Here is a 16800-nt window from a genome sequence, read left to right as displayed (position 1 = left end):
CAGATGGCTGGCAAGGAAGGTGACAGGGCCTCAGCCCTGCATCCACACCAGGCTGACTGATGCCGACAGCCTGAGTGAAGCGGAACAGTCTTCCCTAGGCTGGGCCTCCAGAACCTTCCATACCAGTGCCGTAGCCAAGTCTGTGCTCTGATAGAGGCTGAACGCACAAGCGCATACATCTGAGTCTGGAAGGGGCCGCTGACAGCGCCCTGTGTGGTGCACATGTTACAGTGCACAAGGACCTGGGTTCAAGCCCCCAATTCCTACCTGCAGGGGGAAGCCTTTTTAAAAAAGAGTTTATTTATTTATTATTGGATAAAGACAGAAATTGAGAGGGCAGGGGGAGATGGAGAGACACCTGCAGCCCTGCTTCACCACTCATGAAGCTCTCCCTCTGCAAGTGGGGAATGAGGGGCTTGAACCTGGGTCCTTGAGCACTGTAATGTGTGCTCAACCAGGCGTGCTCCCGCCTGGCCCCCGGGGGAGGCTTCATAAGGGGTTACAGCAGGGCTGCAGGTGTTTCTCTTGCCCCACCCTCTACCTCCCACTCCCCCCCTTTGATTTCTCTGTCTCTATCCAAAATAAATACAAGGAATAAGAATATCTTTGAAAAGAAGGGAGCTGCTGCCCACTCAGGAGATGTTCAGAGCAAGGGCCGAGCCTGGAGAGACCCAGCTGACTGTTTGTCCAAGTGTCCCTGGCCGAGGCCTCGATTCCAGCCCCGTCCAGCTAACACTCATGCAAGCCAGCAAGCAACCCCCCAGGCTCTCTGAGAGGTGGACTGAGGGCCTGACTCCAGCAGCCGCAGCAGACCCAGCATCATGTGAGAACGCGCTGACCACTGGTCAGCCTGCATGCGTCCTTCATGGAAGAGCAGTTTAAAAACAGTTTTTGAGAACAGCTTTCCTCTCACGCAGGAGCTTGCTCAGATGACACACTTCCCTGCCTCAGAGATTAATCATCTATAAACCACAGCTCTGTCTCACACAGGGTTTAAACAGGCGAGAAGATGGCATAAAGCCCACAGAACAAGGGCCCCGGCCCTGATTCTTACTGTTACAACAAAGTGAAATGCAGGAACATGGTTTTGACTTTCTTTTTGGTCTATTTTTTTTAACTTTATTTACTTTATTTGCTAAGACACAGAGCAATTTAGAGGAAAGGGGGATAGAGAGGGAGAGGAACAGAGAGACATCTACAGCTTGTGAAGTTATCCCCCTGCAGGTGGGGACCGGGGGCTTGAACCTGGGTCCGTATGCAGTGATGTGTGACTTAGCCAGGTGCACCACCCAGCCCCATCATTTTGACTGCAGTATGACTGGTGCTTAGCTGTGATTCAATCATTTCTTCTTCTTCTTCTTCTTCTTTTTTTTTTGTAAAAGGTGGATATACCATGGTTGTTGCTGTAGTTAGACACAATTCAAGTAAACGCAACAGGCGAACAGTAGCTACTAATGGGCCAGATGGAGGGTGGAGGGATACAGTCCAGCCCCTGCGTGCTAGCTGGCCTGCATTCCACCCTCTGCATGCCAACGCCAGAGCCAGGTACTATGCTGCCTTCTCTGTCGTAGAAAGAAACAAACAGGGCTGCGAAGATGGGATAATGGCTACACAGAGAGTCTGAAGCACCAGAGGGCTCAGGTTCAACCCCCAGCACCACCACAAGCCGGAGCCGAGCATTGCTATGATGGAATAAATGAAATTAACAGACCAATCGGTGCTGAATGTCACTGTGCCCAGTGCAGCCTGCCGCTCACTGTGTGCAAGGACGTAGGTTCAAGCCCCTGTCACCCCCGCAGGGAAGAAGCTTCGTGAGCTGTGAAGCAGGGCTGCAGTGTCCCTCTTTCTCTCTCCCTCTCTACCGCTCCCTTTCCTTTTCAATTCCTCTCTATCTCTATTTAAAAAATAAAAATAGGGAGTCAGGCGGTAATGCAGTGGGTTAAGCGCAGGTGGCGCACAGCACAAGGACCGGCATAAGGGTCCTGGTTCGAGCCCCCAGCTCCCCACCTGCAGGGGAGTCGCCTCACAGGTGATGAAGCAGGTCTGCAGGTGTCTGTCTTTCTCTCCCCCTCTCTGTCTTCCCCTCCTCTCTCCATTTCTCTGTCCTATCCAACAACGACAGCAATAACAACAACAACAATAATAACAATAAAACAACAAGGGCAACAAAAGGGAAAATAAATAAATATTAAAAAATAAAAATAAGACCACCGGGAGCAGTATATTTGTGGTTCCAGCACTGAGCCCACCAATAACCCTGGTAACAATAAAAATAAAACGATAATAATAATAAATACACACAGATCTTTCTGAAAGGAAAGAAATCATTGAGATCTCCTCCAAACACCTGCCTGGCCTCACCCGGTGAGCGAGCCCAGACACCTACGGCCTGGGTAAGTGCAGCCTTGGGCTGTGGGCTGGGGGCTCCGTGCAGGCCTGTGCTGGTGCCGGGCTAGCTTCGCGGGCAAGACAGAATTGATCCAGGAACCAAGCTCATGGCGGTTGGGTGCCAGAGGCCGGGCTTGTGTCGCGGGAGAGAGACCAGGAGCTCCTGGCGGCGTGGTAATACATTTCTTTATTCATGCGGGAGCCCCAGAGTCGGGTGTGAGCACAGTGGGTTAATGGTCTTGTCTTCACCTCCTTTCTAGCTCACCTTTTCACCTGTGATGACTTCTGAGTGTCTGTTCTTCCTCTTCTCTCTCAGGTAAGTAAAGTAGTGCCTAGCTGCTTCCTCTGGTGTTTTCCTGACTTGCTTTCCTTTCATTGACGGTATAAAATCAAGACTCCTGGCAAAAAGCAGTCTGGGTGTTTAGGAGAACATTCTTGGTGAATTTTAGGAGGCTTTCAAGACACATATTTGAAAGCAAAGTAGTGGATTTCGTGTTGTTCAAGTCCATGGCTTTGCTTAGTGTTGTTTTGCTACCAGAGACCTGGGTGGTGTTTCGTCTGTCGGCGAAGTGGCAGGGGTATGACTAGCACTGCTCTGAAGGTAGGTTGCATTGCAGGGTCATAACTTTTGCAGGAGTCTTTGAAAAATGAATCTGACACTTCATGTTCTTAAAAAAGAAAAGGGTTAGGCTTCACACGCCCAGCCTCCACAAAGCAACATGCATCCCACCACAGTGTGTTCAAGCGAGTGTTTTCTTAACAGATATGAGACCGTGCTTGGCTTCACTTCCCACAAGAGTTCTCTGAAAGCTCTCTTTGTGGTTCTAGTGTTGCTTTTCAGCCATCTCTTTGAACTGTAATCATTTCAAATTTGCAGTTTTTAACCAGAAATGTGGAATGGTGATTTAAAACAGGGAATTTGAGGTGTTTGGCTGAAAGAGTGAAAATATGCAAGAAACTTAGACAGAAGGAGAGCTTGACGTCACTGACGAGTGTGACAGTGGGTCGCCCCAGTCCTGCTGAGAATGTTCTGGTACAGGACAGAGGACGCTAGCTGGACCTCAGTGAGGAAGCATGCAGGCAGCTTTGATCTCGAATCTTGGTCTACACCCGGGTGTCCACATGGGCAGAAATTGAAGCAGGATCCCAGATGAAGCAGTGAGAGCTCACTGCCCTCTCCAGAAGATTCCACTTGAGGAAGTAGTAGTGTCTCCTGCCCCACAGTCCTCTGCACCCTTCCCATAGTTAGGATGGACCGAATTCTCTTCTCTTTGTATCTGAGTAGCTTTAATTACTTGCTTAATGTCCCCAGACAAGACTTACAGCCCACTTGCATGTTAGCTGTTGGGCTCAGGCAAAAATTTCTAAAGTCATAGGCCCCTGGGAATACACCGAAAATAGACTTCCTAGCTTCTTCCTACATGGAGACCCCTAGTTTCATCTGCTCTATTCTTACCTTTGGGCTTCTGTTTATTAAACAATTTGTCCTTCTTTGTACCTTGCAGCCTTTCAGCCACCAAAATACAGATGCTACCATGACACCATCCTGACTTCCCTGGGCAGACAACCTCACCCATGTGTCCTGGAGCCTCCCCTCCCCAGAGCCCTGCCCCACTAGGGACAGACAGACACAGGCTGGGGGTGTGGGTCCACCTGCCAACACCCATGTCCAGCGGAGAAGCAATGACAGAAGCCAGAACTCCCCCCTTCTGCTCCCCATAAAGAATTCGGGTCCACACTCCCAGAGGGGGAGAAATGTCAGGGGAAGATGACCAGAGGGCTCTGGACTCCAACTCCACCAGGACCCAGAGAGAGAATAGGAAAAAGGGAGGCACATTTGGGTATAGTAATAGGTGTAGGTGTGAGTTGGAAAGTAAGAGAAGACAGAAACATGGAAAAAAAAGGGCAAATATATATAGATATAGACAGATAGTTATAGAAATAATAGTTAACCCATATCGGCAACCTTGGGAGAACTGCTGTAGCTTCCAATGGAGGGAGTGGGGACACAGAGCTCTGGTGTTGGGGCAGGTGTGGAATTCTACTCCTGTTATCTGCTAAGTCACTAAAAAGGCAGAGTGGAGAGACAGGGAGCACTGCTCCCCTACAGTGAGGCTCCCCTGCAGCCACTCCAGTGGTGGCTAATTCTGGAACCCAGATGCTTCACGGGGTAATGATTGCTCTTTCCCAGGTGAGTCACATCCCAGTCCCCCCAGCTACGTGTTAAGCCAGAATCTTTTAGGGTGGTTGGTTTTATAGCAACAGGTAACCATAATAGCCTCCCATTCTCCCTTTTCGTGGCATTTTCTGCATATACACTCAATGAAAAGTGTACCTTCCCTACTCATGAATGATGGCAAAATGGACATACAATTCACTCGCTTTCATCCCCAATCAATGGCACGTCTCAGGACAGCTCACTTCTGCCACGTATAGCTACACGTTCCTTGACAGAGACAGCACACCCCACCTGTGTCCAGTCCTCTCCGTTTACCCAGTCTCTTGTTGAGGGCAGTGACCTGCAGGATAACCTTCTAAAATGCTCGTTTGTGTAAGTGTCTGAAGAAGAAACATTGCTAGAAGATAATTTGTATCTTCTTCAGCTGTATGTATATTTTATATTTAGTAGAAATTGCTCTCCACACCCCACAAGAAGTTATGCTTTTGTAGATCTGATTTTTTCCCCCATCAGGATAAAGTGTTTGGTGCCTGCATGAGGAAGCCATCACTCTTGGTGGTCTTTTTTTTTTCTTTAATTTTTTTAAATATATGATAAGACAGAGAAATTGAGAGGAGGGGGAAGATATAGAGGGACAGAGAAAGAGAGGCACCTGAAACCCTGTTTCACCACTTGTGAAGCTTCTCCCGTAGGCGGGGAGTTGGGGATTGAACCCGGGGCTGTGTGCATGGTAGTGTGTGCTCAACCAGGTGTGCCACCACCTGGCCCTGCTGATCAGATTTAAGGTAACCTGCTTTTCTACTTTCTTACTGTTAACTGTACACTACCAAAGTTTTAAACAATTGCCTAGCCTGAATTCTTATTCAGAATTTATATTTATTTATCCATTTTTATTAGTGATTTAACATTGATTTACAAAATTACAGGATAACAGGGGTATAATTCCACACCATTCCCACCACCAGAGCTCTGTGTCCCCATATCCTCCACTGGAAACTTCACTGGTTCTCCCAAGGTCCCAGATATGGGTTGACAATTATTTCTCTATCTACCTATCTATCTATCTATCTATCTATCTATCTATCTATCTATTTATCTATCAATTTTTTCTGGGGTCCAACCTCTTTCTTTCTAAGTCACATGTATACCAATTACTACTTCTGAACACCTTTCATTTTGTTCCTCTTCTCTCTCTGGGTCCTGATGGAGTTGGAATTCTTCCCTCTGGTCATCTTCCCTAACATTTCTCCCCCTCTAGGAGTGTGGATAAAAATTCTTTGGAGATGCAGAAGGTGGGAGTTCTGGTTTCTGTAATTCTTCTCTGCTGGACATGGACATTAGCAGGTGGATCCACACCCCCAGGCTGTTTCTGTCTTTTCCTAGCTGGGTAGGGCTTAGGGACACATTGGTGAGGTTGTCTGTCCAGGGAGGTCAGGATGGAATCATAGTAGCATCTGCAACTAGGTGTCTGAAAGGCAGTTAAGATATGAAGCAGGACAAAATGTCTGAAAACAGGAAACACAAAGTAGGGGATACAGCAGGTGAGAATAGGGATTTTAAGGCAAGAAGTTAAGTCTATTTTAGTTATGCTTCTAGGGCTCATGACTTTAGTAATTTTTGCTTGATAGCTAACATGCAGGTGGACTAAAAGTATTGTCTGGGGAGATGGTGTCAGAGTTGAGGATAGGACTAGAAAGCTGGATCAGGGCAGAGAGTAGCTCTCAAATATGAGGAAAGTATACAAATACCGTTAACTGAAACCCCCACTGATCTGACCCAGGGCCCGTGTCTGTTCCTATTCAGCACAGGAGCCTGTGTGGCCTCCGAGTCCCTGTCAGTCTGAGCTCACAGTCCATGGTCACAGCTGGAACATTCTAGGCTGCTCTCATGTCAGGCCCCATCTTTCCCGAGGGGCAGAGCAGGCTGACAGCCTCCCTGCAGAGAGTGGGGAGTCCCCACCATGGCTTCTCTACAGTGAGGGAAAGTCCTGGAGATGCCCACAAAAGGGTTTATGATGTTTCTGATAGAAATGACCAGTGATTGTGGAGAGAGGGCTATGTTAGAAGTCTAGCCCATTGTATCTATAGGGGAATCCAAGGGTTCTCTAACTTGGGCCCTAGGTGATGCGATGGCCTGGTAGTGGCCCAAAGGGCCATCATCAAAGTGAGCCAGTGTCTTGCCCTTTCCCAGCTTTTGTTGTCCTTACCTGATCTCATGAGCTTGGAGTCTCTCCTGGCTGTTAAAGCACTGAGTGTAGATCCATGGAGTCTGGCTTCAGGTTGGGGAGGAAATAGACCTAGGGTTTTAGTGGGGTCTAAGTTAGCCTTGAATTTTACTGCATTTACTTGTTTTACAATTCTTTTTTAAAAATTTCTTCCCTTTATTGGGGGATTAATGTTTTACACTCCACAGTCAATACAATAGGTTGTACATGCATAACATTTCTCAGTTTTCCACATAACAACACAACCCCCACTAGGTCCTCTGCCATTCTTTTCCAGGACCTGCATTCTCTCCCCCACTCACCCCAGAGTCTTTGACTTTGGTGCAATACGCCAACTCCATTCCAGGTTCTGCTTAGTGTTTTCTTTTCTGATCTTGTTTTTCAACTTCTGCCTGAGAGTGAGATTATCCCATCTTCATCCTTCTGTTTCTGACTTATTTCACTTAACACGATTTCTTCAAGCTCCATCCAAGATGGGCTTCAGTTACCATTTTTAATAGCTGAGTAGTATTCCATTGTGTGTATATAGACCACAATTTACTCATCTGTTGTTGGACACCTGGGTTGCTTCCAGGTTTTGGCTATTACAAATTGTGCTGCTAAGAACATATGTGTACACAGATCTCTTTGGATGGGTGTGCTGGGTTCCTTAGGATCTATCCCCAGGAGAGGAATTGCAGGGTCACAGGGAAGGTCCATTTCTAGCCTTCTGAGAGTACTTCAGACTATTCTCCACAGAGGTTGGACCAATTTACATTCCCACCAGCAGTGCAGGAGGGTTCCTTTGACCCCACAACCTCTCCAGCATTCTATATAGTATCCCTCTCTCATTACTTTTCAAATTACTGATCACTCTTGCCTGGATTGACTTCTGTCTAAGTAAGGCAATTAAAGGGTTCACAGTTGTGGAAACTAACAGTGGTTTCAATATTATCTCAATCCCTGAGTTGAAGCACAGTGGCTGTTAAAACCTCTTTTGTTCTTTTTCTTCCCTGTAGGCTAGGGGTGGGGTGGGGAGGAGCTTTTTAACTATAAGTAGGCCTTGTAGCTTAATCACTCACTCCTGACCAAGAGTGGGGGAGAGATAACACAGTGGTGGTTATGCACAGAGGTTCCCACGCCTCGAGGACCCAAAGCACTGGGCTCAATTCAGCTGCTCTTCCAGCTGAAAGTACTTGGCCCTGTGAGTTTCCAAACAAGTCTGTTTAAACTCTGGGTTCTGCGGCAGTGACTTGCCATGTCTCCCCAGTTCATCAGGAGAACAGTGTGGAAAGGTTCTCACTGTACAGCCCCACCTCTAGCCCACCAGGGTGTAGATCTTCTGAGTTTCCTGGTCAGTTCTCTGCCCCCCAATGTCAGCATAGGGCCTCCTCCTGCTGCTCCAGCCTCCGAGGGCCAGTAGCGATGGAGACTCACAGCTGTTATTTGGTGAGTCTTAGGCGAGTCCTCTCCTCCCTTCAGGCATCTTTTGGTTGGTAAAACAGACTGGAGGTGGCTCCTCAACAGGTAAGTCTCTCCGTAGGCTCCTCTCAGTCCAGGAGCCACATGTGTTTGCACTCACCGGTGATTGGTGGGTTCTCAAAGTCGTTTTAGTCGTGTCTTGGTGGTCTCCTTAGATGGTCCTAGTTGACTGGGGATAAGAGGGGAGAGGAGCCATCTTTGACTTATTGAGTAGGGTAGGACTAAAAAAAAAAAAAAGAAGAAGACTAATAATAAATAAAAAAATAAATAAAAATTGAAAAAAATCTTGTTTTACGATTCTAAAAAGGTTGTCATAGTGACAGTCATTGTCCTTTAGTTGATATGTGTTTTTTGCCCATCTACTACTTGGCCAGTTGTACACAGTGTTTCTTCCAAAGCTTGTCTAGGGTAGATATTTTATTTGGGGGTAGGAACTGGGCTTAATTCTTCACACGCAGACAACTCCTTAATTGCTCTTGCTGAGAAGCTCCAGCTGTGGTTGCCTCAGTCATTTTCATTCAGGCTCCGGAAAACCAGCTGCGTCTGCTTGGGGAGGACGGCACGGAGTCTTGAGTGAAGAGCAGGTCGCGTGCTAACATCTAATGCGAATGAGTGTGGCCTTTGAAGTAGTAGTGGGATCATTACATTTCCATGGAAAAGGTTTCACTTCTATAAACGTGTAAGGAAGAGAAAAGGAAACGGCCAGGGTTTCTGATTCACTGGATTCCAAGGCCTCCCTCCACCCCCATTGAGGTCTGGAAATCTTTAACAGTTTCCAAGTTAATATAATAAAGGAAACACTGGCCCATGAGACAAGAAGCTCATCTTTTATTCTTGACAGTAAATAATTTTAGTATTTAGAAAATTCAGGACGAGATCCATGCGTCATGGAGTAGAACGAGAAACTCAAGCAAGCCCACCAGGCAGAGCATAGGCCTGAAGCCATTAGTGACCGCTCCAGCCACATGCAAAGCAAGCAGAGGCACCTTCAGAGATGCCACGCCTCTGGAAGGTTCAGCACAGAGGACCCCACTCATTGTCAGAGAATAGGGGTGCTGTGGGGCTTTGCTGCCGTGGCTCTGGCTCTGCTCTGCTACTCACTAATTTGCATTCCATTTCTGCTTCAGATAGGATTCACCGAGAAAGCAGAACATACCATTTTAAAAAATTTTTTAAAAAAAAATAAATTTTCCCTTTTGTTGCCCTTGTTGTTTAACATTGTTGTGATTATTGATGTTGTTGTTGTTGGATAGGACAGAGAGAAATGGAGAGAGGAACGAAAGGCAGAGAGGGGGAGAGAAAGACAGACACCTGCAGACCTGCTTCACCACCTGTGAAGCGACTCCCCTGCAGGTGGGGAGCCGGGGGCTCGAACCGGGATCCTTATGCCGGTCCTTGTGCTTTGTGCCACCTGCGCTTAACCCACTGTGCTACCACCTGACTCCCCATACTGACCGTTTTAATAGAAGAACAATGGATCATGGTCCGGGAGGTGGCGCAGTGGCTAAGGCATTGGACTCTCAAGCTCTTAGTCCTGAGTTCAATCCCCAGCAGCACACGTACCAGAGTGATGTCAGGGGCTTTCTCTCCTTACTCCTATCTTCCTCATTAATAAAAAAATAAAATCTTTAAAAAGAGAAAGAGAGAGAAGACAGAAACAGATCTAGAGGATTGACTAACTGATTAGAAGAAGCTAGATAATGCAAGAAGGAAATATTGGGGTGTCAGGGGAAGCCGCAGCTTCGGGGGCTGGGGATTTCTGGGAGGCTATAAAGGTTGTCAGAACAAGCGCTGGTGGGAGAGCTCCCAGAGCTTGGAACTTGACCTCCCTGGAGGCGACACACCAGCCGATCGATGCTAGAGATTCTGCGGAGTGTGAGAAGACTGGAGCGAATGGGAAACAAAGGAACGACAAAACCCAGAAGCAACAGTCACTGCCGGAAGAAGCGAGCGAAGCAAGAGTCTACAAATGGCAGCCCCTTCTCCTCACAGCCTCCCTCCAACACCGTCTGTGGTGAGAACCAGCAGGGTCGGCTGTCAGAACAGAGCCATCAGGACAGTGCACAGCAGAGGGGCCTGTGGACACTGGGGCCCAGCTCAAGAATGCCCGTAGCCTGGCGTGGCTGCTTGGGACCCGAGACATCTGCTGTGCACGTGTGGACGTGTTTGCAACTCCAGGAGAATGCCGGGCTCTCCTAACAAGACGAAACGCCGCTCTGTGCCCATAAAGGTGTTCTCAACTCCTCCCTAGATGCGAGATGAGCTCCCAGATCTACTGCGGAATGCTCCCTAGCTCTCCAGCCCAGTTACCACCCTACCAGAATCATCTAGAAACTGGACATGTCGCGATAGAGATGACTACATATAGTGGAGGCCAGCAGTGGTGCCCCTGGTTGAGTGCTCATGTGACAGTCCACAAGGATTCAGGTTGAAGCCCCCAGTCCCCACCTGCAGGGGAAATCTTCACACGTGGTGGGATGGGGCTGCTGGTGTCTCTCTGCCTCTCTACCTCTCTCCCCTCTCTTTCTCTCTCCCTTTCTCTCTCTCTCTCTCTTTCTCTCTCCCCCTCTCTCTGTCTGTCTTTCTATCTTTTCTTCTAAGATTTATTTATAAGAGAGAGAATGAGAGCCAAGGACTGAACTCAGACTCCTGAGTCCAAAGCTGCAGCCATGTGTCGGCTGCTGGACCACAGTCCTGCCTATTTCCAGTGACCTGGTGCAGCAGGGGATGGGACTGGGCTGCTGAGCGTGGTGATCCATCAGGGTCCTTGTTCTGAGAGAAGCTGTGAGGAAACTCTGCTATTTCTGCAAGGCAGCTATGGGTTTTTTTTTTTTTTTTTTTGCATAAACAGGGCCTTCCACGCCTAGAACACCACCCAGCACGGACTCAAGAATGTTTGGTGAATGAATGAGGGAGTCGGGCATAAACAGGGCCTGCCACGCCTAGAACACCGCCCAGCATGGGAGATGATGGACTTAAGAATGTTTGGTGAATGAATGAATGAATGAATGAGGGAGTGAGAGTGTAAATCAGCTATGGTGTCACTGAATCACAGACAAGACCTCTAATTGTTGATTGTTGAAGGAAAACTTTAAGCTTCCTTTCTCAGACCTTTACTCTCCCAAAGTTCAGGCTGTGCGTGTTATGGTCTGTTACGCACAGAAGTCCAAAGGTCTTCCATGCCTAGTGAGGCTGTGACTGCCCTGCCCTGCTCTGCCCTGCTCAGCTCTGCCCTGCTCAGCTCTGCCCTACCCTGCTCTGCCCTGCCCTGCTCTGCCCTGCTCTGCTCTGCCCTGCCCTGCTCTGCTCTGCCCTGCTCAGATCAGCCCTGCTCAGCTCTGCCCTGCTCTGCTCTGCCCTGCTCTGCTCTGCCCTACTCAGATCAGCTCAGCCCTGCTCTGCCCTGCTCTGCTTGGCTCTGCTCAGCCCTGCTCATCCCTGCTCATCCCTGCCCTGCTCTGCCCTGCTCGGCTCTGCTCTGCCCAGCTCAGCTCAGCCCTGCTCTGCCCTGCTCAGCTCTGCCCTGCCCTGCTCAGATCAGCCCTGCCCTGCTCTGCCCTGCTCGGCTCTGCTCTGCCCAGCTCAGCTCAGCCCTGCTCTGCCCTGCTCAGATCAGCCCTGCCCTGCTCTGCCCTGCCCGGCTCTGCCCTGCCCAGCTCTGCCCTACCCTGCGCTCAGACCCCTTCCCTCCTGGGCAGTGCAGGGGGCCATGGAGCAGGGCTGCAGCCTCGTGGAGGACTTCCCACTCAACGTGTTCTCTGTCACTCCCTACACACCCAGTGCGGCTGACCTGCAAGTGTCGGATGACGACAAGGCAGGGGCCACCTTGCTGTTCTCAGGCATCTTCCTGGGGCTGGTGGGGATCACCTTCACCATCATGGGCTGGATCAAGTACCAGGGCGTCTCCCACTTTGAGTGGACCCAGCTCCTCGGGCCCATCCTGCTGTCGGTGGGGGTGACCTTCATGCTCATAGCCGTGTGCAAGTTCAAAATGCTGTCCTGCCAGCCGTGCCGGGGGCGGGGGGAGCGGGGCCTGGACTTGGAGCAACTGGCCGGGGGACAGTCGTTCGTCTTCACCGGGATCAACCAGCCTATCACCTTCCACGGGGCCACGGTGGTGCAGTACATCCCCCCGCCTTACGGCTCTCAAGAGCCTGCCGGCATGAGTGCCACCTTCCTGCAGCCGGCGGGGAGCCCCCGTGGCCTCCAAATGCCGGGAGGGGTGGCCGCGGCCGTGCCGAGCCCCCCACAGTACTACACCATCTACCCTCCGGAGAACGCCGCCTTTGTCGGCGACCGGGACCGCTGCGGCCTTGCGGAAGGCAGAGAGGACAGGTACGTCACGTTGGGGGGTGGGGGGTGGGCAGCCCGTCCGCAGGCTCGGGGGTCAGCAGGGGCGCTGCTGGAGACTGGCGTGTGCCGGGGCCCACTGCCGGCATGGCGGTGCTGGTGCAAAGTCTCCGTGTGTTCTCTTTGCATTTCAGGGCCGGCCCTGACATCCAGCCGCTAGAAGAGACGCCACTGGGAGGCGAGGGTTCTGTCTGCTTCTCACCTCCGCCTTACGAGGAAATATTTGTCCTTCCTCACTAGACAGCAGCTCTGGTGTCCAGGGACAGCACTCAGGCCCTTTGATGATGGATGATGGCAACGTCCTAGGCTGTGGCTTCAGGGGTCAGCAGAGTAGCTCCGGAGACCTGACCTGCCATTCCAGACAGGAAAGCGGGAAGTGGGAGAAGAAATGTCCGGGCGGGGAGGCACCAGGCTGCCGGGGTGGGACCCTTTCCTCTGCAGCTGGGAGCCCCGCTAGAGCTCAGGAAGGGGCCCCACTGCTCGACCCATCAGTTGCCCTTTCCCTACAGCAAGGCACCTGTGCCTTGTGTGAGTGTGTGTGTGAGTGTGTGTGTGAGTGTGTGTGTGAGTGAGTGTGCATTTGTGTGTGTGAGTGAGTGTGCATGTGTGTGTGAGTGTGTGCCTGTGTGTGAGTGTGTGTGTGTGTGTGTGAGTGAGTGTGCATTTGTGTGTGTGAGTGAGTGTGCATGTGTGTGTGAGTGTGTGTGTGAGTGTGTGTCTGTGTGTGTGTGAGTGTGTGTGTGAGTGTGTGTGTGCATTTGTGTGTGTGAGTGAGTGTGCATGTGTGTGTGAGTGTGCATGTGTGTGAGTGTGTGTCTGTGTGTGTGTGAGTGTGTGCCTGTGTGTGAGTGTGTGTGTGAGTGAGTGTGTGTCTGTGTGTGAGTGTGTGTGTGTGTGAGTGAGCGTGCATGTGTGTGTGTGTCAGTGAGTGTGCGTGTGTGTGTGAATGTGCGTGTGTGTGAGTGAGTGTGTGTCTGTGTGTGTGAGTGAGTGAGTGTGTGTCTGTGTGAGTGTGTGTGTCTGTGTGTGTGTGAGTGTGTGTGAGTGTGAATGAGTGTGAGTGAGTGTGTGTGAGTGTGTGTCTCTGTGTGTATGTGTATGTGTGTCTGTGTGAGAGTGTGTGTGCCTGTGTGTGAGTGTGCATGTACGTATGTGTGAGTGTGTCTGTGTGTGAGTATGTGTGCCTGTGTGTGCCTGTGTATGTGTGTGTGCCTGTGCGACTGTGTGTGTGAGTGTGCATGTGTGTGTGCATGCATGTGCATGTTTAGGGTCCTTATTAAGACCAATTTTATGAAAAGATTTCCATTAGAAATGTTGTATCTGGTGAATTCTCCATCTTCACCTCCTCTTGGATGGAGCCTGAAGGAATCCTGTGAAGTGAGATCAGCCAGAAAGAGAAGGATGAAGACGGGGTGATCCCACATGGACAGAAGCTGAGAGAGAAGATCAGAAGGGAAACAGAGCAGAACCTGGACTGGAGCTGGTGTCCTGCACCAAAGTCAAGGACCCTGGGGTGGGGAGGGCTCAGGTCCCCAGGCTGGCGGAGGGGGACCTGGCGGGGGCTGTAGTGTTGTGTGGCAAACTGGGACATGTCACACATGGACCGACTGTATTCGCTGTCAAGCATGAACCCAATAAAGGGAAGTGTGTGTCCTGTTAAGCAAGGACTCTGATGTCTACACACGTGCGCAGGCCTCACCAAGTGACAGGCCTCCCGGCTCACGCGCTTCGCGTCAGTACTCGGCTCTGCGCCTTTCGGACACGTCAGCGCTAGCCCATTTCACATTAGCCGGCGTCTCGTTTTTCAGGCTAGCAGCCAAGGGATGAACTTCACTGTGGCTTTGGGGTCCTGCAGTGGGAGAGCAGGGTGGCAGGAAGCAGGAAAAAAAGAAGGAAACTGCACGGGTGACGTCCCGTCCTCAGTCCCCAGAGGGGATCCGCACATCCCAGACTCTCTGGTGCCCCTGGGAGTCTGGGGTTCTTAAAGGCTCCCCGAAATACCATCATGTGAAACGAGGACGGACTGGGCTGGAACAGTGTCTGAGGGCCGACGACAGCCCGTAAATGAGGAACTGGACAGCGCTGCCAGTGGGTCCTCAGTCACCCGCAGGTCACGGTGACTCTGGCTGCTGTTGTCGCCGGCAAGGGTGAAGCTTCTGCACCTGCCCTGGGCCAGGATCCCTGATGGCAGGACCTCCAGGTGCCTCTGCTGATGCAGGGGGAGAGACTGTCCTTGGGAGATCATGACTCGTGACCATTGTCTACACCTTTAAAGACAAACATACCGGGAGTCGGGCGGTGGCGCAGCGGGTTAAGCGCAGGTGGCGCAAAGCGCAAGGACCGGCGTAAGGATCCCGATTCGAGCCCCCGGCTCCCCACCTGCAGGGGGGTCGCTTCCCAGGCGGTGAAGCAGGTCTGCAGGTGTCTGTCTTTCTCTCCCCCTCTCTGTCTTCCCCTCCTCTCTCCATGTCTCTCTGTCCTATCCAACAATGACGACATCAATACTACAACAATGTTAAACAACAAGGGCAACAAAAGGGAAAATAAATAAATATAAAAAAAAAGACAAACATACTTTATTAAAAGGCAAAAAGTCAGCTCAGAGCAGTGAAGCCATGGCAATGACAACAAAGAAAAAGATGATCACTGGGGGCCAGGCTCTTTCTTTTCCCTTCCTCAGTTTTACCCCTTCCTGACTCCCTTCCCCTTCCTCTTCCCCTTCCTTCCTTCCTTCCTTCCTTCCTTCCTTCCTTCCTTCCTTCCTCCCTTCCTTCCTCTCTTTTCTTTCTCTATCTCTTTATCTTTCTTCTTCCTTTATTCCTTTCTCTTTCTTTTTGCTTTCTTTTTCCTTTCCTCTCTATTTTCCTTTCTTTCTTTCTTTCTTTCTTTCTTTCTTTCTTTCTTTCTTTCTCCCTTTCTTCCACCACCAGGGTTACTGTTGGATCTCTAGAGCATGCACATGCTCCCAGCAGTTATTTTTTCCCTTCTCCTTTCAGTTATCTGATAGGACAGAGACACACCGAGAGGGAGGGAATGTAGAGAGGGAGAGGAAGTGAAGTTGAGAAGGAAGAGAGACCCTAAGGCACTCACTGCCTGGCTGCCCGAGAAGCTTTCTCTCTGTAGGTGGGGTCGGGGCTTGAACCTGGGTCTTTTCACATGGAGACGTGAGCAGGCAGCATGTGCACCACTGCCCGACCCCAGAAACACAGGGCCGGTCCAGGGAAGGGTGAGTCACCCCGAAGGAAGACAAGAGTTAGCAGGTTCTGAAGAGTATCGGCATTTTGTTTGCCCACAGGGCGATTTTTCTCTCTTACCCACGCTCATCGGCAGGACATCGTTTTACAAGGGGTCGATTAAAACGGGCTGGTATGTTCTTGGTGTGACCGGTGCCGAGCTCTTGGTGGAAAGTGTCGTTGCGTGCGAATTCACTCATGCCTGCTAGGAGGTGAAGGGAAGCTATGGTTCAGTGCACAGAAAGCAGCTTTGGACCTAACACACTCAGGAAGCACCGAGTGGCCCCGAGGGTCCCCGGTCCCGGGGAGGACGTCTGGGTCCAGGACGCCACTGAGCAGAACTAGAGGGCGGGCAGCCAGCAGGCGCTGGTGTTGGCACTGCCCACCCCCTTCCGCCCAGCCTGCCCTCGCCCGCCCACAGCTGCCCGTCCTGCATTTGGTAGCAAGCGCATCTCAGGAGGGCTTCCCCTTGTGGGGCCGGGTGGTGGCGCACCTGGTAGAATGCACACGTCACCATGAGCAGGGCCCCAGGTTCAAGCCCCTGGTCCCCACCTGCAGGGGAGAAGATTCACGATAGTGAAGCAGTCCTGCGGGTGTCTCTGTCTCCAGCTCTCCTTTCCTTCTTAATTTCTGTCTTGATAAGAAAAGGAAAAGGAAACAACAGAAGTGGAAAGAAAATGGCCTTTCGGAGCAGTGCATTCGCCATGCTGGCATCAAGCCCCAGTTTTTTTTTTTTAAAAAAAGAAAAGGAAGAAAGAAAAAAAAAAAAAAGGAAAACATGGCCACAAAGAGTGGTGAACTCATCATGCAGTCACCAAGTCCCAGTGATAACCTTGATGGCAAAATAAAGAAAGAAATAATTAAAAAAAAAAATTAAAATAATTTATTTCTTTATTGGGGAATTAATGCTTTACTTTCAACAGTAAATACAATAGTTTGTACATGCATAACATTCCCCAGTTTCC

At 50.4% G+C, this 16800-nt stretch overlaps 1 protein-coding gene across 1 annotated transcript; it reads left to right on the top strand.

The window, feature by feature from the left end:
• The first annotated feature begins 11700 nt into the window (after positions 1-11700).
• On the top strand, positions 11701-13191 carry TMEM174 (transmembrane protein 174). The gene is made up of 2 exons (XM_007533745.3): positions 11701-12587; positions 12737-13191. Exons 1-2 carry the CDS (start codon positions 11962-11964, stop codon positions 12840-12842), a joined length of 732 nt encoding a protein of 243 aa, XP_007533807.1. The 5' UTR covers positions 11701-11961; the 3' UTR covers positions 12843-13191.
• Positions 13192-16800: the final 3609 nt, after the last annotated feature.

The sequence above is a fragment of the Erinaceus europaeus genome, unplaced genomic scaffold (genome assembly GCF_950295315.1).
Source record: "Erinaceus europaeus unplaced genomic scaffold, mEriEur2.1 scaffold_459, whole genome shotgun sequence".
Classification (NCBI taxonomy): domain Eukaryota; kingdom Metazoa; phylum Chordata; class Mammalia; order Eulipotyphla; family Erinaceidae; genus Erinaceus; species Erinaceus europaeus.
Note: the sequence above shows the minus strand (reverse complement) of the source record. Positions and strands in the feature narration are given on the sequence as shown.